Source organism: Heloderma suspectum, chromosome 3, assembly GCF_057233095.1.
Source record: "Heloderma suspectum isolate Gila_16-S chromosome 3, 16-S_ref, whole genome shotgun sequence".
NCBI classification, from domain to species: domain Eukaryota; kingdom Metazoa; phylum Chordata; class Lepidosauria; order Squamata; family Helodermatidae; genus Heloderma; species Heloderma suspectum.
In genome coordinates this window covers 81806250-81830864 of record NC_139460.1, presented here as the reverse complement: position 1 = coordinate 81830864, position 24615 = coordinate 81806250, and the positions used below count along the sequence as shown (strand labels likewise).

The 24615-nt window shown below is 41.7% G+C and overlaps 1 protein-coding gene across 3 annotated transcripts in view; it reads right to left on the bottom strand.

The window, feature by feature from the left end:
- JAM2 (junctional adhesion molecule 2) overlaps nt 1-24615 on the bottom strand; it is a 45778-nt gene that overhangs the window by 1779 nt on the left and 19384 nt on the right. Inside the window, exons 3-9 of one of the 3 annotated variants that reach the window (XM_084843546.1) lie at nt 18085-18198; nt 15827-15979; nt 14522-14727; nt 13172-13274; nt 10429-10536; nt 8299-8314; nt 1463-1505 (exon numbers count right to left, since the gene is read on the bottom strand). In XM_084843546.1, coding sequence (XP_084699672.1) covers nt 1463-1505; nt 8299-8314; nt 10429-10536; nt 13172-13274; nt 14522-14727; nt 15827-15979; nt 18085-18198 — 743 coding nt within the window. Of the gene's footprint in view, nt 1-1462; nt 1506-8298; nt 8315-10424; nt 10537-13171; nt 13275-14521; nt 14728-15826; nt 15980-18084; nt 18199-24615 lie in introns of all 3 variants that reach the window. The other 2 variants (XM_084843547.1, XM_084843548.1) reach the window with 2 other exon arrangements.

Below are 24615 nucleotides of genomic sequence, written 5' to 3'. Positions count from 1 at the left end.
CTAAGGAGAGGGGAATAGACAAGAGAATAACTATTAAAATAATTCAGCCATTTTCAGTAGAAGGTCTTGCACCAATATCAGTGAACAACCAATAACCATTAAAGTACCCACAACACTTGAGAGGTATATGCTGTAGCATCACAGTATGTTTCGTTCGCATATTTTTGGAAAAAACATAACTCACCAAAAAGTTTCTTTTGATGCTTTAAAGACAGCAACAAATATAGAATCCTTACAGCTGTGATAGTGTAACTGATGATGCAGGAGCAAATATTTAACTATGCAGTGAGTACTGAGAGCAGGTCGTATCTCTTACTACATTCTTTGGGCTTTCTTTTATAATGAAGGACCATACTCCTGGTTTTACTGCTATGGCTGAATGCACCATTGTTTCCTTCTACCAAGCAGAGGATTCTGTCATGTCACAGCATTAACAGCCAATTCGGATGGTTCCTGAGCTTCGTTTTACATTCATTTAGGACCCTCCAGCCTGGTTCATACATGTGAACCACACACTTCCCCACCCCCACATACAATCACATTTGAACAATGGAGTCACGTAGAGAAGTACAGGCATGAACTGGACTGTGCCCATTGCTATTTTGGCAGCAATTTGAGTCATCATGATGATGGAGAAAGCTACAGGGTATTTCCATATATAGCTGGCATCACATTTAATTTTCTCTGTGTGATCCTGTATTTGAGAGGGGTCATGTGAAGGGCTGGAGGGAATCATCTAATTTCTAGCTGTGGACCATCTCTTACACACAATGTTGCAAATGTGAATGAAATTGCTGTCACTGTGATCTATCACTGGGTTGCATGTTAAATTGTTCGTACAAGTGGATGATAGATGATGTGAGTGAAAGGGGCAGTCATCACCTGGATAAGGCTATGGATGTGGAAATGTATGCACTTGCTCCTTGACTGAGACAAATCTTCCTGAGCGCTGGCACTCACATTCACATTGACCTGGTTTGCACATCATGACAGCCCACTGTGGGTTAATTTACCTTTGAGGAGCACATGCCAGCCGCCATTATGAATATGCAACCCTGACTGAGGGGTGCCTTGCTGTGTCGTGCAAGCCCAGCCGGGGTGGAATTATTTGAGGGTTAAACAACACTCGCATAACCCACTGTTTTAGGTTATGGGAGGGTTGCTTAACCCTCAAATAACACCCCCAGGCCAGGTGTGCAACGGTAGTCAGAGTTTCCATATTCATAATGGCAGCTAGCACATGCTGCAGTTCCTTGAGGATAAATTAACCCACAATGGGCTGTTGTGTCATGTGAACTGGCTCTATACTTAATGAGACTGCTGGAATGTGGCAAGTGCACCATTCCTCTGCTGTAATGTAAAAAGCTAATAGCTGAGTAACAGGGCAAGTGTATACTTCTCCTTGAAAAAAAGTGCAATAGGTGGACTAGCCCTGCTACTACTGTGGATGCAGAATACTCACCTTTTCACTTTCTGTAGTTTTGTACTTAGAACTCTTCTTCCTGCTAGTGAAACAAAAGTTGGAATGTGAACTGTTATATCTGGGCAGTTCTAAGCAAATAGTTAGCTAATAGTTGCCCAGAGTATAGGAAACAAACAACGAACTTGAACTCCTAAGAGGGAAATTATGACTTGATAGGTGTAACTGAGACTTGGTGGGATGACTCTCATGACTGGAATACAGCAATTGAAGGATATAACCTGTTCAAAAAGAACAGGAGGAACAGAAAGGGAGGTGGGGTTGCACTGTATGTGAAAAATACATATCCCTGCACAGAAATACAGGAGGAGGAGCTTGGTAGCCCCACCAAGAGCATCTGGATCAAAATACATGGAGCAAAGAATAAAAGGAACCTGGTGGTTGGAGTCTACTACCGGCCACCCAATCAAGGAGAAGATGAGGATGAAACTTTTGAAAAGCAAATAGCCAGTGTTTCAAGGAAGCATGATGCAGTAGTAATGGGGGACTTCAATTTCCCCGATATTTGTTGGGAGACAAATTCTGCAAAACATGGCCCCTCCAGGAAATTCCTGACTTGTGTGGTGGATAACTTCCTCCTACAGAAAGTAGAGGAAGGAACTAGAGGATTGGTTATCCTTGACTTGATCCTAACCAACAGAGATGACTTAGTGGATAAAGTAGCAGTTACAGGAACTCTGGGGGGAAGCGACCATGTTATACTTTGAGTTCTTGGTTCTAAGAGAAGCAAAAGCTGAGTGTAGTCAAACACGTACCCTGGATTTTAGAAAAGCTGATTTAAATAAACTCAGAACAATGATCAGTAAGGTCCCATGGCAAGCGACTTAACAAGAAAAGGAGTCCAAGATGGGTGGGAGCTTTTAAAAAAGGAAATTCTCAAGGCACAATTACAAACCATTCGGTCAAGAAGAAAAGGTGGAAGACAACAGACTAAGCCAATGTGGCTTCACAAAAAGCTTAAGAGATGACCTGAAAACAAAAAAGGACACATATAGGAAGTGGAAAGAAGGCCAAGTAACAAAGGAAGAGTACAGGCAGGTAGCACAGAATTGCAGGGATGGCATCAGGAAGGCTAAAGCTGAGAACAAGCTAAGGTTAGTGAGGGATGCTAAAAGCAACAAAAAGGCTTTCTTCAGCTATGTGCATAGTAAAAGACAGGAAAGAAATGGTGGTTCAGTTATTAAATGTTGTTTATTCGGTCAGTCGCTTCCAACTCTTCGTGACTTCATGGACCAGCCCACACCAGAGCTTCCTGTCAGCCGTCGCCACCCCCAGCTCCCCCAAGGTCGAGTCCTTCACCTCCAGAATATCATCCATCCATCTTGCCCTTGGTCGGCCCCTCTTCCTTTTGCCTTCCACTTTCCCTAGCATCAGCATCTTCTCCAGGGTATCCTGTCTTCTCATTATGTGGCCAGAGTACTTCATTTTTGCCTTTAATATCATTCCCTCAAGTGAGCAGTCTGGCTTGATTTCCTGGAGTATGGACTGGTTTGATCTTCTTGCAGTCCAAGGCACTCTCAGAATTTTCCTCCAGCGCCACAGTTCAAAAACATCTATCTTCCTTCGCTCAGCCTTCCTTATGGTCCAGCTCTTGCAGCCATCGGTTACTACAGGGAATACCATTGCTTTAACTATGTGGACCTTTGTTGTCGGTGTGATGTCTCTGCTCTTAACTATTTTATCAAGATTTGTCATTGCTCTCCTCCCAAGAAGTAAACGTCTTCTGATTTCCTGGCTGCAGTCAGCGTCTGCAGTCATCTTTGCGCCTAGAAATACGAAGTCTGTCACTGCCAGTTCTCAGTCAAGCTGGTTGCCCTAATCATGGTTTTTTTGAGGTTTAAGTGCAACCCAGCTTTTGCACTTTCTTCTTTCACCTTCATCATAAGGTTCCTCAGCTCCTCTTCGCTTTCAGCCATCAAAGTGGTATCACCTGCATCTCTGAGATTGTTAATGTTTCTTCCAGTGATTTTAACTCCAGCCTTGGATTCATCAAGTCCAGCAAGTCACATGATGTGTTCTGCATACAGGTTGAATAGGTAGGGTGAGAGTATACAACCCTGCCGTACTCCTTTCCCAATCTTAAACTAGTCTGTTGTTCCGTGGTCTGTTCTTACTGTTGCTACTTGGTCGTTATACAGATTCCCCAGGAGGCAGACAAGATGACTTGGTATCCCCATACCACCAAGAACTTGCCACAATTTGTTATGATCCACACAGTCAAAGGCTTTAGAATAGTCAATAAAACAGAAATAGATGTTTTTCTGAAACTCCCTGGCTTTCTCCTTTATCCAGCAGATATTGGCAATTTGGTCTCTAGTTCCTCCGCCTTTTCGAAACCCAGCTTGTACATCTGGCAATTCTCGTTCCATGAATTGCTGGAGTCTACCTTGCAAGATCTTGAGCATTACCTTACTGGCATGTGAAATAAGTGCCACTGTTCGATAGTTTGAACATTCTTTGTTGCTTCCCTTTTTTGGTATGGGGATATAGGTTGATTTTTTTCAATCTGTTGGCCATTCTTGTGTTTTCCAAATTTGCTGGCATATGGCATGCATCATCTTGACAGCATCATCTTGCAAGATTTTAAACAGTTCAGCTGGGATACCGTCATCTCCTGCTGCCTTGTTATTAGCAATGCTTCTTAAGGCCCATTCAACCTCACTCTTCAGGATGTCTGGCTCTAGCTCACTGACCACACTGTCAAATCTAACCCCGATATTATCATCCTTCCTATACAGATCTTCCGTATATTCTTGCCACCTTTTCTTGATCTCTTCTGCTTCTGTTAGGTCCTTGCCATCTTTGTTTTTGATCATACCCATTTTTGCCCGGAATTTACCTCCGATGTTTCTAATTTTCTGGAACAGGTCTCTTGTCCTTCCTTTTCTATTATCTTCTTCCGCTTCCGCGCATTGCTTATTTAAAAATAATTCCTTATCTCTTCTGCCTAACCTCTGGAATTTGGCATTTAATTGGGCATATCTCCCCCTATCACTGTTGCCTTTTGCTTTCCTTCTTTCTTGGGCTGCTTCCAATGTCTCAGCAGACAGCCATCTTGCCTTCTTGGTTTTCTTTTTCTTTGGGACGTTTTTTGTTGCCGCCTCCTGAACAATGTTGCGAACTTCTGTCCATAGTTCTTCCGGGACCCTATCTATTAAATCTAGTCCCTTAAATCTATTCTTCACCTCCACTGCATATTCATTAGGAATTTTAGTGAGCTCATATCTAACTGATCTGTGGGTCTTCCCTATTCTCTTTACTCTGATTCTAAATTGTGCAATAAGAAGTTCGTGATCTGAACTACAATCAGCTCCAGGTCTTGTTTTTACCAACTGCATAGATGTCCGCCACCTTTGGCTACAAAGGATGTAGTCAATCTGATTTCGGTGTCGACCTTCTGGTGAAGTCCATGTATAAAGTCGTCTCTTAGGTTGTTGGAAGAGAGTGTTTGTTATGCACAGTGAGTTGTCTTGGCAGCATTCTATCAGCCTGCTTCATTTTGTTCTCCCACACCATGCTTGCCTGTAATTCCAGGTATCGTTTGACTACCCACCTTAGCATTCCATTCTCCTGTAATGAAAATAACATCTTTGTTTGGCATACTATCCAGTAGGTGCTGCAGATCCTCACAGAACTGATCTACTTCTGCTTCTTCAGCATCTGTGGTTGGGGCGTATATTTGGATCACTGTGATGTTAAATGGCTTACCCTGAATTCGAATTGAGATCATTCTGTCATTTTTTGGATTGTATCCAAGCACTGTTTTAGCCACTTTATTATTAATTCTGAAGGCTACTCCATTTCTTCTGTGGTCCTCTTGTCCACAGTAGTAGATCTGGTGGTCATTTGATGTGAAGTGGCCCATTCCAGTCCATTTCAGTTCACTGACATCCAAAATGTCTATATTTAATCTTGACATCTCCCCAATAACCACATCCAATTTCCCCTGGCTCATAGATCTTACATTCCAGGTTCCTATGGTGTGTTGATCTTTAGAACATCGGATTCGTCATTCACCACCAGCACCATCGGCTGCTAGCCATCCTTTCAGCTTTGAGCTAGGTGCGTCATCACATCTGGGGCTAGTTGAACTTATCCTCTGTTCCTCCACAGTAGCATTTTGACCATCTTCCAACCTGGGAGTCCCATCTTCCGATGGTATAGCAACATATCTCTGGTTGTATTGATCCATTTAGTTTTCATGGCAAGAAATGGGTGGGTTGCCGTTTCCTTCCTCAGGGATTGTATTTAGTCTGACCTCTCTGCCATGACCTTCCTGTCTTGGGTGTCCCTTCACGGTTTAGCTCATGATGTCATTGAGGTGCTCAAGCTCCAGCACCATGACAAGGTAACAATCTCCTTTACTGAAGAGCTATTAAATAAGGATGGCAAAATGAGAACAGATGACAAAAGGCAGAGGTGCTCAATTCCTACTTTGGCTCAGTCTTCTCCCAAAAGAGGGTCTATGACCCCCCTGACAAAGGCAAAGTACAGGCTGAAAGGGCAGGATTGCAGCTTGAGATCGATAGGCATATGGTCAAGAAACACCTAATTACTTTGAATGAGTTCAAATCTCCAGGGCCAGATGAATGGCACCCTAGAGTAATAAAGGAACTGGCAGAAGAACTCTCAGAACCACTGTCTATTCTCTTTGAGAAATCATGGAGGACAGGTGAAGTGCCAGATGACTGGAGGAGGGCTAATGTTGTCCCTATCTTCAAAAAGGGTACAAAGGAGGAACCTGGGAACTACAGACCAGTCAGTCTGACATCAATCCCTGGGAAAATTCTGGAGCAGATTACAAAGCAATCAGTCTGTACTTATCTTGAAAACAATGCAGTGATTACTCAAAGCCAACATGGATTTGTCAAGAACAAATCCTGCCAGACGAATCTGATCTCATTTTTTGATCAAATCACCTCCCTTGTGGACCGTGGGAATGCTGTAGACATCATATACCTCGCCTTCAGCAAAGTTTTCGACAAAGTCCCCCATGATATCCTGATGAGCAAACTAGCTCAAACTGGGCTAGATGAAACAACGATCCAGTGGATCCACAGTTGGCTACAGAATCGGACTCAAAGAGTGCTTATCAATGGGATCTTCTCAAACTGGGGAGAGGTAACGAGTGGTGTACAGCAGGACTTAGTCCTGGGCCCAGTGCTCTTCAACATTTTTATTAATGACTTGGAGGAGGAGGTGCAGGGAATGCTGATCAAATTTGCAGATGGCACAAAATTGGGTGGGATAGCTAATACTTTGGAAGACAGAAACAAAATTCAAAGTGATCTTGATAGACTGGAGCGCTGGGCAGAAAACAACAGAATGAAACTGAATAGGGATAAATGCCAAGTTCTGCACCTAGGAAAAAGAAACCAAATGTACAGTTACAAAATGGGCAATACGTGGCTCAACAACACTACAAGCGAGAAGGATCTTGGAATTCTTGTCGATCACAAGCTGAATATGAGCCAACCATGTGATGTGGCTGCAAAAAAGGCCAATGCTCTTTTGGGCTGCATTCATAGAAGCATAGCTTCCAAATCCCGGGAAGTACTAGTTCCCCTCTACTCAGCACTGGTTAGGCCTCATCTGGAGTACTGTGTCCAGTTCTGGGCACCACATTTTAAGAAGGATGCAGACAAACTGGAGAGGGTTCAGAGGAGGGCAACAAATCAGGGGACTGGAAACAAAGCCCTATGAAGAGAGACTGAAAGAACTGGGCATGTTTAGCCTTGAGAAAAGAAGACTGAGGGGAGATATGATAGCGCTGTTCAAGTACTTGAAAGGTTGTCACAGAGAAGAAGGCCAGGATCTCTTCTCGATCATCCCAGAGTGCAAGACTCAGAATAATGGGCTCAAGTTACAGGAAGCCAGATTCCGGCTGAACATCAGGAGAACCTTCCTGACTGTTAGAGCAATACAACAATGGAACCAATTACCTAGGGAGGTGGTGGGCTCTCCCACACTGGAGGCATTCAAGACAAGGCTGGACAGCCATCTGTCAGAGATGCTCTGACTTGGATTCCTGCATTGAGCAGGGGGTTGGACTCGATGGCCCTTCCAACCCTACTATTCTATGATTCTGTGATTCTATGAGCTCCTCGCACATCTTACTTGTTTTGCCTGTTTTCCAAATATTCTTTTTTCAAGTAAATTTGTTTAAAATTTTAAAAAAAACTACTTTGATTCAGTGACTGGAGAATACATACTGGTAACCAACATTAGTTCAGATTCATTTTCTCTGGCCATAATAGCAATATGCCAAAAAAACCCATGTTTTTAATTATAATAGGATTTATATTGCTATGATATTAAACATCATACTATCTATATTTAAACATACATGCATTTATGTAGAAATTATATTATGGGAATTTTAGAATATATGCAGCACTGCTTGCCATGCTCATGGCAAAAGCAGCTTATATTATTAACAAGTAAAATATGGTTTGTGTGTTTTGGTGGGCGGGGGAGGTAAATTTAGACCAATACCCACAAACTATGAAGAAGAGAGGGGAAGACATTTGCCTCACACATTTTTAGTGAGGGAGCTACTGAATATATAATGTGGAAAGTTCTCCAAGACCACCTCAATGCTTCAAAACATTAGTAATCAACATATTAGCAAGAACAGTTAAAGCTCTATTTTTCCAGTTGTGCCCAAATTTAGAGATTACAATCTAAGAGATGCAACATTGTGACTAATAGAAAAAATTCTGCTCAATAATTGTTTTCATGAATCAGCAGAATGCAACTTTATGATAGTTAACTTTTCAGCAGTTCAAAAGTGGCAGAAGGAAAAAATAATTACTTACGCTGAAGAATTTCTTTCTAGAAAAAGAGGGAAAAGAGACAATAAGACTGTCATCAAACTTCATACTTAGAACAGTCTGGAACAACTGCCAGAAAAAAATTATCAGGTATTCTCTCCTGATCTACCAGCAACTTACTTTTCCAGATATTTCCTATCAGATTTCAGCTATATGTTAATATGAATCAGATGGCTAAAAGCTGAAAACATCTTAAGGCAGAGTCTTTCCTCACATTAGCCACCTTACCAGAACAGTGGTTCTGAAATGTTTTTTCTCTATCCCCTATAATAGGAAACAAGAATGTGTTTATATCCAGTGTGTAACTGCTCTGTGTTTGGTGCACCCTGTGGTCTGGACTACACTGCCTGATGTGTTGTGGAGTTGAGTAGATACCCATTGGGTGGCTCTGGGCAAATCACTCCCTCCTAGGTCCCACAACTTCACTTACTAGATTCTTGTGTGTATGAACTGGGTAAGGATTCTAAAACATTTCCTATACTGTGTGCTATAGAAATTGCAAACACAGGACACCATATTGGTACGTTAGGGGAAAAAAATCCAAATTTCACAGTAGGGCAGCCCCTGTATTAGGACCAACCAAAAAGTTACAAAGTAATGAGCAAGCTTTCTAGAAATTCTTAAGTAATCGATGTAGTCTAGAGAAAGTCATGTATGATTAGATCCCACAGCCATAGCCAGTATGTAAGTACAGTGTTAAGAACTTAATTCCTTAGTTTCAGTGAGACTAAAAAATGCTAGACTTTCTCTTAATTGCTCCCAGGAAGGATAATGGTCCTGTCTTAAAGTTAACAACAATTCAACCAGATTACCATCTGGTTCCTCCTTGCTCAGTATTTCTGTAAGAACAAGTCATCCATAGCACAAAGAGCAACAACTGGCCATCTGTTCTATTGCTGATACTTAAAAAGTCCAAATGAACTTGAGCACACTCTGGGAGAGAGCGCAGGACAGGAAGGCCTGGCGTGCTATGGTCCATGGGGTCACGAAGAGTCGGACACGACTTAATGACTGAACAACAAAAAGTCCAAAGTGAACTGCTTCTTTGGTGAGAGAGATAATTTCATTGGGCCCAGCAGAGGGAGCTAGCCAATCAAATTCTTGAAAGATTTTCAAAGTTGCTGTCTAAACATCAAATTAAATTAACTTGTAAGATGTAAAACAGCTTTCATTGAAATATTGTATACATGTACTGATTTACTTTTTGAGAAATGAAATACATGTGTTATAAAATTATAAAGGAGACAACCGGTAACAACGTGATAAAACCACCATCTGAAGAGCAGGACGCCAAAAGATGCTGTGCTGTTTATTCTGTGCATTTATGGCTTATCATAATTAAAGGGTTCGGCAACTTGCAAAAATGCAAATCAGATATATTAGTACCACTTCATATGAAACTTCAGCAGCATGAGAGTCCCTGTCCTATGTTCCAGTCCCATACTGCCCCAGTAGCATCAGATATAGAGGAACAATAATAGCTGGGCAAATGACAAGTTCTTTACCATGTGAACACTGCCATTCTTCTAAGTAGGGGTACCTTTGCAGTTCTGGTAAGGAACTACATAATTCTCTCTGCTGATATAAATCCTCCATACAGATATTAACTAACTGGCATGGGACCAGGCCATGGGGAACAGCTTTCCATGCAGTGCAGTAACTCATGAATTGGCCGCAGCCAGGTAACTGAAATTTAAATGGTTCCTAATCTAGCAATATGTGAAAAATCTAGGTAAAATTCAGCAGCCTATACTCATTAGGAGAAATTCTAGATAAATTTTAGGTAATGTTCTACAACCTATAGTTGCTAAAACGTCCTTACCCTAGATTAAGATTTGGGATTCTCTGAGTCATGATTATTTAGTATCAGTCCTCTTTTAAAAAAAAAAACACGCACTACTAACTGTCAATGTATGCCGGAAAGATTTTCCTCCAGCCAGTTCTGCGATTACTCAAGACTTATTTTTGTCTTTCATTTTCTGTTGCCCCTTCTGTCAGAGATGTGATAGCCTTGCTTTAAAAGAACCTGGATTTCTGCTGACCCCATCCCACAGATCACCAATATTTAGGCATAGCAACATTTTGATATTCAGGGAAGGAGGAAGTTTTACTTACTTGAAAAGTAACCCTTCTTTTGTGCATAATATACGCCAAGGCCACAGGAAGCCATTATCAAAGCAACAATTACCACTGCAGCTATGATGCCACTTACATTAAGGTCATCTAAAAGTAAAAACAAATCAAATGTAATGTTGGGGGTGGGAATGACCAGTAATTATTTCAAATTGGCAGTCTTGAGAGAAGACAATAGTTAGTGACTTATTCACTCTCAAAATGGCCATGTTAGATGAAATCGGTATTAATATAGTGTTGCATATAGTATGGAAAATGCAAGTTCAAATTCCACTTTGGTCATGGGGTTCCTAAGTAGCATTTCCCAAGACTGCTTATTTCTTTTTCAGTGTCCTTTCTCTCTCTTCAGTGAGACAACCACTAAGAACACTAGGGATCTATTTTACAAGGTTGTTATAAATCTAAATATGGAAAAGATTATAAGGCACTTTGAATATTAGAAATGGTATAGGTATTAATTTTTAACATGTTTGCCCTGTTCTTCCATGGAAATCTCAGGGCATTTTACTTGGTTTCCCAGATGCTTTCCAACCAGGCACTGATCAGATGCTCCCAGACAATTAATTAATCAATAATAATCCTCTGAGTGCATGCTTGTGGTCTGGCATGTACAGGCTAGATAAAAGAAAGTAAATATCTGGTTATCTTGGGACCTAGCTCTGTAAGTTGACTTGGTTGTTGCATAATTGCAGTATTGAGACTAAACCTACATCCAAAATTTGGAAACAGGGAAAAACATTCATATCTGCCCTAGAACATGTTTGAGATGTGGCCTGTCGCAGGTTTTCCCAAGTCTCTGTCTCTATAGTCCTGGGAATTCCTCTCCAATTTTCAGGCCTCGACACAACATTTTCCCTATTGTTTTGCAAATGCACAGCATTTCACAAAAATCACAATCTTAGAGCACTCTTCTATTTATTTATTTATACCCTTGCTTTACAGCAACACAAATACCCTCGAGATGGCTTACGAAGTATGAGAGGAGGATGAACTCTGCCCGCTGCCTTAAAGAAAAAGGAGCTGGTAGTAGGCAAACATGCATAGGAAGACCACAATTTCAGCTCAACTCCCAGGAGCCGTGCTCCTCATTTCAGAAGGCAGGGGTAGACAAAGGTATCAACTGTTCAGCAATTTTCCTGTCTGGGATTATTTTCAGACCAAGAAATAACTACAATGATGTCCTTTAGATACTGTATCCCCATGTGGTTTGACACTTTGAAAGGTCAAAAGCACCATTTTGAATTGAGCTCAGAAACAAACCAGGAGCCAGTTTAATAATATCTTAAACAACTGGACTAATATGTTCACAGTGGTCAGCACTAGGTAGCAACATTTCATGTTCTGAAATTTCTGAGTGCTTCTCAAAGGCAGTCTCACATACAACACAAAAGTAACTTAGATGGACTATTACTAGCGCATGGATAATTATGGCCAGACCATCTCTCTCTAACATGGAGCGCTGCTGGCACACTAACTGAAGTTGGTAAAAGGCATTACAAGGTATGGATGCAAAGCTGCATCTAGAAGCATCTCAAGTTGCAAACCCAGTCCTTAAAAGGGAAAGTGCAACCCTATCCTGAACAAGTTGAACACCACCTCCAGAACTTGTCATTAATCAACAACATCTCTGTTTTGTCTGGATTAATTGAGTTTAAGATTAGCCCTTCCTCCAGCTCAATACCTGTTCTGGACATCCAGGGCTTTACCTGGATTAAATGAAAAAGAGAAAGAGCTGGATGTCATCCTCATATTGATGGCACCCAACTCCAAAACTCTGGATGAACTCTCCCAGTGGCTTCTTGTTGATGTCACCAAGCATGGGGAATATCATAGTACATGCCACTGAACTACAAGCCCCCAGCACCACTTTCTGAGATCTGCCCACCGGGTAGGAGTGGAACCACAAGGTCAATGTTCCCAATCCCAACCCAATCCCAGACAGGTGATCCAGAAGGATATCATTGCTGACGATATAAAATGTTGCTGATAGTCTGAAGAAATGGGAATACACCTGCAGAGAAGATTGCTGACTTTTGTCCTAAAAACCAGCTTAGAAACCAAATTAAAGTGGGTTCTGATTATCCAGACCTGTCTGGAGCAGAGCATCACCTGCTCAAAACACTGTATTCCCAAAATGGGAAATAGAGGCCTCACAACTGCCTCTTAAGGTGACTGGGCCCTATTCCTATGGGTTAGTTATTGTTTTTGAACCTCTGCAGCTGCTGTAGAGTTGGGAGTAGCAACAGTGGGTGGAGCTTCTGCTAAGTTCTTCACTTCTGTGTGTACTGAATAAAGAACAGTTGTGTTTGGGGCCTGCTGGTGGTGGCACCTTAGCTCCAAGCATTCCTGAATCAGTCTTTATGACTGACACTCACACTCCAATGCATAAAGAAACACAGCTCTTTATGCATGCTTTCTTGCAGCTCTACTCAGAAGTTGATGCATTTAATACAATATGACAGTAGCAGTATGTCACAAGGACATTAATTGTTCCATGAATTTAGTTTATAGGAATTTTGGTCATTTTGAAGACATAAAATGTGAACTATATTTTTGCTTAAAACATTCTCTATTAAAGTATCTAAATTGGGATTTTAAACATACACCACATCATTGCATCTGATTTTGGAATCTGAACTAAAACCTTGTAGTTTCCCAACTTTGTCTTACAACGAAGACGTTTTCATATGAAGGTTTGTTGGCTTTATTTGCATTTGACATTTACCAACTTGCATTCGCTTCACAGGACATTTCTGAGGCTGTCCAATTCTATTGTCAGCTTCACAGTAATATTCTCCAGTGTCATTCTTAGAAACAGGATTGAATAACTGGTTAAAAAAAAGAAAAAGAATTGAGACAAACTTATCTGTTAAAAAGCTTGGGAAGGAGTGGTCAAAGCTGAAATTACATTTCCAAAACATTGAAATTTTGTTTTGTATTACAATTAATTGTTTTTAGAACATGTCAAAATTTTCCAGAATACAAAATGGTTGACCAATCTGGCATCTGATCTAAAATTGAAATAATTGGACTTAACAGTTTTTGCCAGAGGAAACTTAAACAAAACTAAGATGTTACAATGCGTGACATACTCAGAGAAGTGGCATATAGCACAGCAAGCGTGGAGGGGATTACTAAATAGATATGTCACTGATCTATTCATTAAATTAGGCCAATGAGTTTCCTTTGTGAACATTTTCTCATCAGACACAAGGATGTAAAAAGAACTTTGCTTCAAGGCAGAACACTAGCTACTAATGTTACTCAATTTCTGAGTGCTTCGATCTGGCTCACAATTAAAATGACTTGTTCAGAAACCTGCAAACATTTGCCATGTGCAAATCAGTCTCCTTTAAAAAATGTGCTAACTATGTGAAAATGAAGAGACAAAAATAACAATACTTCAATAAAAATTAATAAGACATAACAGTCTCACTCTGGCTTAAAGTACTCCTCCAATTAAATACTACAACACCAGCAAATACAAAATGGACTTTAATACTGACACTAAGGACTAATGGAAGTGTAAGGTTTGCTGCTTTTCTGTTGAGCTCAGACTGCAATTCACTCATGGTGACGGAGACCCTGGTCTGGAAATAATCCTGGTCATTCAGTGGACCTTGAGCAAAATAACATAGTAGGCATAGACTACATTTGGATCAAAAACAAAGGAATTTGCCTGTGTCTTCTTCTGCAGCAACATAGCTTATATTTAGTTATTCCAGCTGGTATTTGATGGTATAAGTGAATATCTGTTTTTCTTTTATATCCCATTTCCTTAACGTTACTCCATTCTTGTGTCAATCCATCCCCAATTTATTTTATTGTATAGGTGAATCCCATATCATAATGGTGCTGAATACTGGAAGATGAGAGGACCCGTGTGATGGGAGTTGTCTAAAGAAACAGTTGTCCTCTTTGCTGCATTTCTATGCAATGCAAAATAATAATAATAAAAAATAGTAGGACCCTGATACTACTTTGAATTTCTCAGTGCTACCATAGTACAACTTTGACTTTTCTAGGCGCGTAAAAAGGATAAACGCTAAGTGTTATTGAACAAGTGTCAACTTACCAGGGTTCCAGAGGTAGTATTCATAATGTAAGGAAGTCTTCCTTTTTTAACCTTCCCAGATGCTAGGTCCTCCAGCAGAACAATGCCATTCCTGTACCATCTGTACTTTGGAGCAGGAACACCTTCATTTTCTTTACATCGCAGTTCCACTGCTGTCCCGGTCATAGCTGAGATGGGCACTTCACAAACTGGAGCAGCTGGTGGGACTAGAGAATTACACCTATTTAAAGGTAAATAACTATATGCCTAAACCAACATACTTCCTCACAAATTGCTCTAATGAAGGCAGTTGGATTGAGTGGTTTGTGTATCATATTTTAAGAGTAGACTTCACTCACCAATGGCACAGTTTGACTGCAGCTGAATGAAAGCCAGCATTAAGTAGCTTGTGAAATTAGTTCCTAAGTATTCTTAAACAACGAGCAAACAAGTGTCATATAATCCTTTGATCGTTGCAAACAAAATACTAATCTTTGAGATGTGCATTTGTCCAGACTTTCTTTCACAGCTTTAAATAAAATATAATTGGTACAAAATCTTTTTATCTATTTTAACTACATGCCTAAAATCAGCTGTTAATTATTTTTCTTGTTGGTTTTAAAATATATGGGCATTGCAATCCTACCAGGCACGGATTGAAGATTTGAAGGTGGTTCAACAGTCACCTCCAAAGCCCTGCTAGGTTCATGTGAACAGGATGGAAGTGAGAAAAGAGTGGCATTTTCTTCCTTCTCTGTGCTGTTCTGTTTGATTGATTGATTGACTGATTGAAACTATGCTAGCTCCAAGTCTGGTGTAAATATCATCCCATGGTAGATGCATGTCTGTGGATCTGGAGAGTTTTGGATTCTGCAGATTCAAGGCCTCCCCTAATCTGCCCATGCCACACACCCTTTTAGCCTCTCCCAATGTTGGAGCTCCGGTGTTTGAGAGGTAAGAAGTGGAGAAGTTTCTGCTGGGGCTGGGCAGGCGTATCTGCCCTCAGAGGGGGGAGATCCAAACAATCTTTTGGCCCCTGGAACACGCTTCCAGTGGTGACTGTATTGCGGTCTTACTTCCATTAATTTAATGAAAATTATCCCTTGACCATTGGATGTGCTCATTTGCGATAATGTTAGTATAGGGCTATGCTACCTTGTTCATTTGAGGTAACAGTTGTACCAAGGATATAAAGTGAAATACAAATAATATTATAGGATTGTGTTCCACCTGTAATCAGAAAGCATATGAAGTTTAAAAAGAAATGTATGTAGCTGAGCTACTGAATACAGTTTACATTTCAACTAATTTTGTTTAGATTCCTACCCAACACTTGAAGAAAGATTTCAATTTCTCCTGCTTCTTGTCCATTTTCTGTAGGTGCACTAATTTCACAACGGTATTTCCCAGAATCTTTTCTAGTCACATTCTTAATTTGAATGCTTGAATGTAATATTTCAGCTCGACCTTTAAAATTACCTGTAAAACAATAGAGATTGAGAGAGAGGGAGGGAGAGGGATAGGAAAGAATTCTATGAAGGCAGGTTAGTTTGTTTTAAAAATGTAAACAAGAATTAGAAAAAAGTGGTTTGCTTTTCTAGCATATAATGCTATTTCCCCCCACATCCCCCAAGGACAAAATATTTTCTGCTTCCACCACTAGTTCCGCCCCCCCCCCTCTCCTGGGAAAATACATAAATGACCTCCTGACACAGATGCTTCAATGAGGGCTCTCCCAAAGTTGCCCCTCTGAATTGGAGGACCACTTGGGGGTGGGGGGAGCCCTGATTTAAGTATCACTTATGGTGGATTCACATGCATGAGCTTAGGGATGAACAGATTTCATTAAATCTGTTCTGTCTCTGTTTCACAGAGTGTCAGGTGACTTTCAGTCGTCCACTCATTGACGGAATCTTTTTTTACTAGAATGTTGTTCTACTTGTGCTAATTCACATTAGCGCTAATGCAAATTAGTACAAATCCCCCCACCCCCGGTGAAAAACCAGTCCACAAGTCCACGGAATCCGTGTGTCTCTGAAACAGTTGGTCCACTGCAGCATCCGCAGGTCGGATGCATAGAAATCTGAACTCATTTGAAACTGTTGTGGATTTCTCGTACATCCCTACATTAGCTGCATGCTTATCTTTTCTGTACAATTTCTCTTGTAATCAGGAACAGGTGAATAAAACAAGCTGTAGCCAGATCCAACTCTAGGTAGCCAGCAGCCATTCCTACAATTGATTGTGGTGGCATTTTTAACAGCTGCCACAATCATGCAAAAAGTTGCTAGCACTGCAAGCTCAATCCAGGAGATAAGGTGGAGATCCCCCCTCCGTCATGAAACTCGCTGGATGACCTTGGGCCAGTTGGTACTTGTCAGCCTTACCAACCTCAGAGGGTGATTGTGAGGAGAACATGGAGGGGACATTTACTTTGCCTTGAGCTCCTTGGAGGAAAGGGATACGCATGTAACAATAAATAAATCCATGTACAGCCTACATGCTCTGGTTTTGAGTGCAATCCTGTTCTTCAGACGATTCACATGGAGAAAACAAGCCATCACCAACATATTAAACGGAGAGCAGCCAATGTTGTGCCTGTGAGCACCGGTGTGCTCCTGGACACCTTCCTTGGCATGTGCCAAAGCGAAAGGTCCCTCCCAATTTTTTTTAGTGATGTAATGACTGGGTTCACACAGCATGCTAATCCACACTCAGTGGTTGAGTGTGGGTTGTTGTTTAACCGTGGGTTGTTTGTTAAACCATGGGTTAGCATGTTGCCTGAACCTGGGACATTTTCTGCAGGATGGCTTGTTAACCATGCAGTGTGGCTTATTTTTCTTGAACAACCTTGAGAACCAATGGTTTGTTTTTGGGCTGTTCAGGGTGGTCCTCTGCACTGTGCCCAGCCACCAAGAAAAAAAGGGCGGGAGGAAAAGGGACACCTCTTGCTGCTGTCTGGTAAGCAGGTGGACCAAAGAGCAGCAAAGGGCTGGAGAAAACAGTGGCAGGGCTAGGGAGGACAGAGGTAAATCAATAAGTTTGGTAGTGGTGGTCAGGGAAGCCAGCAGAGGAGTGGTGGAGCCAGCTTGGACAACCCAGGGAGGGTTATGTGCTTATATGTCTGAATGGATGAGAGCTGCATGTTTGAAAGAGAGGCAGAGAAAAAAGGGTTTAGCCAGAGAGAGGGAGAATTTGGAGGGATCCTGAAAGAAAGGGCTGTGGTTCTTCATGTGCTCGCATTGAAGAGTAGGGGCATGTGCTGATGGGGAGTAGTTGGCTGAGGGAAAGAGGGGGAGAGAAAAAGCATTTCCCTTCTGTAAAATAAGTTTCTGTTGGCACAGAAAACTGGGTGTTCAAAGGAGTTGCTTTGTGTGTTGGGGATCAGACTCCACCTCTGCTTTGTACTCAGCAGGTTACTTGTCCATTATGACTTGCGTTGCCCCTCCCCTATGGCAGCCATTTTGTGGTAGTGCCCAGGACAGTTCCCCAAATTGCCAAAGGTGCCTATGGGCCCAAAAAGGTTTGGAGACACACCCCCAAATTAAACACACACACAAAATATAAACTTAGCATTTTCTTACCTCTAAAGGAACGCTGAAAGTAGACATATGAAACCTCGGATCCTATAACTTTTTTCCATTCTACCCTTGCGTCACTTCCCTTCCTTGCATTGTGTTTACAGCTTAAATATGCCCCTGTAGGGAGGAAACAAGATAACTGCTTCCGCTCCGAGTTGGCATAGATTATGATTTTACAATACAAACAGCTGATACACCTTCAGAATTGACTTAAGTAGAATGATTCTGTAGGCCAGTTCTCAGTTTACATTTTGCCCTTGCATATAGATGTCAGAGTACAAATACATGAGCTTCTCATCCTGTCTGAAGTGTGCAAATGTTCAGTATTTGCTGCATACCTCTTTAAGATACTTGGGCCCAATCCTTCTTAGTCACTGCTTCCAATTGTCTTAAATGAGTGTCCCTTTCAAAGAGAATTTCTACATGAGGCTTGTATTGCATGCTCATGATTGGTCACTCAAGGAAGTTTGCGGGTCCTTTACATAACGTCGTCAACCTCCAGAGCGTCTCCTGCACTTTCTGGCCTTTATCCCAGTTTTTAAAAGATCAGGGATAATACAGTAATAAATGCTAATCCGCTTTAATGGCTGTGTGAAATTGTGCAGTTCCTCTATAACACAGCACCATCTAGTGGTTGTAAAATGAAACATGTAGAACTTGCAGACAAAGGAAGTCCCAAGGAAAAAAGCGTGTGTCAGCCTGTGTAAGGAGCCATTTTAATCCCACAAAAAATCCAGAAGCAGAAGCCCCATTAAGTTGTGGGATAAAAAGGCTAGTGTCGGTCACTCCAAACTCTGCAGGAAGCACAAAGATGTCCATATCTGAGCACGAAATGTAAAACAAGAACTGCCCTCTAGGTTTATAGTGGTGTAAGGATAAATCCAAAAAGCCCAAGCAGTGGGGAAAATCTGAATACCAAGCACACAAAATAAATTATAACCAAACATTTACAAGTCCTTCTCTCACTCACTCTCACCAAGACCGTAATTTCTATTCAGTCATAAAGACCAGTATTGGATGCTCAGGAACAGAAGGATTTGAAGGAACTCAGAGGCATTGTATTAAGCAAGAACATTGGGGGGTGCAGGAGGGACACACCCCTTGTATGTGTCCCAATCTGTAATTGAAGGAGATTATCCAGTTTCCCTGCCACAGCCTTTCCACCCCATTCTGTGTACTCATGCTCTGCGTGCACAATAGCAGGGGCCAGCAATGGCAACAGAAACAGCTGTGGCGGAGTGGCCCCGTTGGATACCGGCCATTGTATGCACAGGGGATATGTCTGGTTCTCCATCACTCAAATTCCTGAAATCTACCCCCATGCACAGCCCTATTTCTTGTTTAATGTCTGCAAAGTTCCATGCTGCAAAATGTTCAAAAGAATAGGGAGGATGACATAGCTACTCCTTTTCTTCTATATTAAACAGTTTGAAGTCAAGCACAAAAGCAACTCCAGGGTTAGTGGGTGGGCTTGCCCGGGGATTAGTTTATATTATTAATCCCTGTAAATCACAGCACAATGCTTGAGAAATAAGTCATCTTTTAAACTTACACAAAGGTCATCTATATTGTTGCCGTCATTGTATTTTTGGAAAATTTCAACAATAATAAAATGCAACTCCAGATTGCTAAGGATACCCACTTGGTATTTTCCCCTAAGAAAATTTATTTTAAGAGATACAACTTTACACAAATCTGCAATGCATGATGGGATTTTTAAAAATCCTGATCTAAAAAAGCATCAACAATGTTGCTATGACAAATGTGTAGTGGAAATGCCTTTGTTTTGGACATTCTGTGCCACAGATTGAGTGGGATAGGCGGTGGCTTTCCTGAACTTTATGCATCAGATAGAGCAGGATAGGCAGTAGCTTTCCTGAAATTTAGGTATCGAGGACTCTTTTTTAATGCTTTCAAGAATGAAAGTTACCAATGCAACCTGTGAGTTATTGTCAGGGTGGACACTGAGCCCATAGAATCCCAGAGTAGTTCTGATTCTGAGGAACAGCAGTCGCTCCTGGGAGAGGAGCGCGCTCCTCTTTCCCAGGGCCCGAAGCTGATGGAGATTCCTCCCACCAGCATTCCTAGATTAGAAAGCAGTCCAGGGAGTGATCAAGCGCGGGAAGCAGTCTTGGTGGACGCGCGACACAGATGCAGAGCGCGGGGCCAGATGGAGGGCGTGGAAAGGAGGCGTAGTGCCCGGTTGGCGCTCAAACAACGGCTGCGCCCAGAGGATCCAAGGGAAGAGGGGAGGGACTCTCCCTAGTCCTTAAGTTCAGGGGTCTGCCAGTAATTCCCTTTCAAATGGGGACCAACTGTTCCAACTTAGGGCATAGGTACTCTGCTGCTCAGATCTAGTTGCTACCTGTAGAGTTGTTAAGTTGTAAAAGAAGAACAAAGCTTTGAAAAGAATCCCTTTGTCTGTGTCTGGACTTGGCTACTGGATGAGACTGAGAGAGCCCTCCAAGGAGCCCTTGACAGTTATTCTTAACAGTATTTTCTTTGGCTCCTTCTAATGTTATAGGATTTTTTTTTTTAAGAACGTAAGAAAAGCCCTGCTGGATCAGACCAAGGGTCCATCTAGTCCAGCATCTAGTCACACAGTGGCCAACCAACTGTATCAGGAACCACAAGCAGGACATGAGTGCAACAGCATCCTCCCACCCCTATTCCCCAGCAACTGGTGTACATAGGCTCATTTGAAGTGAGGGAAGCTGGATTGTACAAAAGCAAGTTCATCCTTTAACCTGCATGGTGAATAAGATATCACCCGTCTTACTTTTGTTCATACTTCTTAATTTTAAAGAGAAACATTTTCAGAACAGGTTTCCCACTAGTGTTTCTCTAGAGAAAGAGTGCAGAGTAAACTTTTTATATTTTTTACATTTTTACATGAGGGTGAGATAAAACATGCAAAACTGTCGGTAACAGAGACATAATCAGGAAATACAGCTAAGAAAGTTTTTAAGGAAGGTAGACCTGGGCAGTAAAGAAGAAAAATATTCCAATTTGAGAAGCGTGTGTGAGAGAGAGAACTGGAAGCAAAGATAAAACAGAGTTTAGAAGGAGGAAAGATGGAAATATTTTTGAGAAAACAGAGTACGATGCAAGTCAAGAAAAAGAAAAGGAAGAAAGTTTCTGCCCAAAATGAAAAGGTGCGAAGTCCAAGTGTTCACCATTAATGAGGACCTCCTTCAATGAAATCAGGGCCGTGTTTCCACGACAACAGAAGGAGAAGCTAATGGAGGAGTACCAGACTTTAAAAAAGGAATCGGCTATGAGCACGGTTCCATGAGCAGATTCTCTGGAATCGCTTCACAGAACATACTTCCTGGTGGGGGTGGGGGTTGGAGTGAATGTCATCTGACTGGCAGGGGCTGCTCAGCCACTAAGAGGGGCTTCCCCCCTTTCTCCTTTCCCCTGAAAGTCCAGATGCACCTGCATTTCAGGAGCAGCCCTCACTGAGCACAATGGGAGTTACTTCTGAGTAGAAACACACATGCTCGTGCTGGGAAAGGGCGGTGGGACAACACAAACCATCCCCCGTTTTAACCCGCAGGACCTCATTCAGCACAATGGAAGTTACTTCTGAGGAGACACTAACGGGTTTGTTGTGGGAAAGAGAGGGAAACCAGCCCCCATTTTAATGCACAGGATCTCTATAAGGAAGCTTGTGTAGTAGTTACTTTCTAAGACAATGAATCAGAGCCTCGAGATCATGCTTAATCGCACTTAAGAAATTGGGCTTTAAAATGTGCCGTGTCAATTGACAGGCTTCTCTCTTATTTCTGTGGGCATTCAGAGGGCAAGCCTCATTCAGCACAATGGGAGGAAACACCCCTTGACTGGGGTCATGGTGAAAGGCAAGGCTAGCATACCGGGGCTAAATGCGGGGGTTGGGGCATACAACAACTATACCAGGGAGAACCCAACTTAAGGAAAAGAATCAGACTTTAAGCAGCCTCAGGAAATCTGGTTTTTCCCTGATAAGCTCTGGGGTGGCTGCTAGATGGTCACAATGTGGTATATCCCTAGTGACCTCAACACACATCCAGCTCCAAGTAAATCGCTGGTGGAAACACCCCCCAGGTGAAACATGAAGGGTTTTTTTGAAAACCCCCCAACATTTTGTGTACTCACCCACAAGCACTTATTCCACGTTTCTGCAGATATTTATTTATTTAATTAATTTATTAATCGCCCATCTGGCTGGTCACCCAGCCACTCTGGGCGATGTACAATAATAGACACAGTTTAAAACAAATTCTACGTTAGAAACATATTTCTAAAAATACCCTAACCCACCCCAAATGCCTGTCTGAACAACCACGTTTTTAATGCGTGGCGGAAAGTCATTAAAGATATAGATGGAAATGTATACTTTCTATTTCTTAAAGTGTTTCTAAAGTATTAATTTTTAATTGATTGCTGTCTTACAACTAAATGCAAAATTAGCATCTCTGAAGTGTGTGTGTTTTTAACCAGGTACCAGGCACAGCCTTAGAATAACAGCTTGCAAACAAATGCTAGCAACTTGAACATGGAAATCATTCATACCCACATAACTCTTGCACTGCTGCTAGGTTTTATTGTGGTTGTATTGTTATAATGTGGTTTTAATGTTCTATATATTTTAAATTGTTTTATTGTGTGTTGTTTGGTTTTAATTTTTGTGAACCGCCCAGAGAGCTTCGGCTATTGGGCGGTATAGAAATGAAATAAATAAATAAAAATAACTTTTTCCTATACCAGTGACAGTGCAATCCTATGCATATCTATGCAGAAGTAAGCCCAGTTGAGTTCAGTGGGACTTACTCCCAGATAGGTCTGTATAGGATTACAGCCTGAATATCTCAATTATATGATTTAACTGAATACATTCTTATAGAGATGGGCTTAGGTTTAACAATCCAATCTTACACTGGAAATTAGTGTTCAAGGACACAGGTTTTTGAATGAGTATCGAAAAAGATAATGGGCCTGTTCACATGATCGCACTGAGGGAAATAAGCCATGATGGCTTATTTCCCCCACTGCGCATGCTGGCCAGATTTCCCTAATTACCTCGCTGGTATGGCTGGCTGTGTGATCCAAACCCAGGTGGCATAGCTTGCCTGAGGTGGGCAGCTGTCAAATAACCCAACAACAGCCCACGGGTTATTTGAGGGTTGCTGCCCACCCCAAACAAGCCATGCTGCCTGGGTTCAGACAATTAGGGAAATTTGGCCGGCACATGACCGGCATGTGTGGTGGGGTTAACACGCCACTGTGGCTTGTTAACCATGCCACAATCATGCGAACCCGGTCAGTATGAGCTATTTAACAGATACAGAGTTCCAAACTGCCCAGGGCATGGTTCTAGGGCCCACTATTAATGGATCCTTGTTATCAATAACAATGAATCTTAGTATTTCAGTCAATTCCACTGTAGACAAGGCGGAGATCTAGCACCCATGTAAGGGTGGCTCTCTGAAGAAATGAGGTCTGTAAACCGGAAACCCATCCTCAGGAATGCATGCTCCCTCATCCTCTCTCCAGTGCAAATTCCTCATTCCTTCATCACCTCAAATCATGGTTTAGCATTACATCTGCACCAGTGCTGCTAACCACCAGTAATGATAAGCAGATTTTCAGGTTCCCACTTGCCAGGGTTTGCAAAGCCACTTCAACCCTTGGTTCAGGATGGAAACCAGGGTTAGTGCTGACCATTAATAAAGAGAGTACAGATATAATGCAAACCATGGTTAAGGTAGGCAAGGGTGAGATGAAAATTTATTGCCAGAAAGAGAAGAAGACGAGCCCATTTCTGATGCTGGCTCAGGAATTTACAGACCAAGAATTGCAAGGAAGCCAGTGTTACATTTGCACTGGACCCAAAAGAAAATTTGATACAGAATGATGAAATCATTTATGAAGTATCTGTCAAATCAATCATAACACCAATAGATCTGAAATCTGAAAAGGGGCAGAACCAAATAGAAATAAAAAGAGTACAGATGCTTCCATGTATATTTTACTTGACAGTATTGGTTTCAGTTTGACAAAGCTGGCACGCTGTACTAGTTCCTGTTTTGTTCTGTCATCAACTCAGCCAGGGGAAATGCTGTGAAAGGAGATAACAGTATTAATGATGCCTAATGACATTTCTTCACAGTTCCCAATAAGAAACAGATAAAGATGCCAAAAGAAAACACACACACACATACTGCATGGAAAGAAAATGAAAAGAAAAATACAGGAGAAAGCACTTCTCTACAAGATAATTGTCTAAACACACCACAAACACATGATATTGGCAATAAGCTCTGCGCGCATAGAAGCTACCCCATTTTCTTAAGTGTCGGAAATGTTCAGTGTGCTCCAGGGGATTACGTTTCCCGACACTGAAGGAAGTGAAGACGCCTTTCCATGTTCCTTGGCTTGGGCCACCTGGCAATGCAAGTTTTAACCACCAAATGGTATAGTTTGCTTTTATAGTTTCTGATGTTTCTTTATGCTCAGCCTTTCCATGATATTAAAGGCACTTGGTGGCTT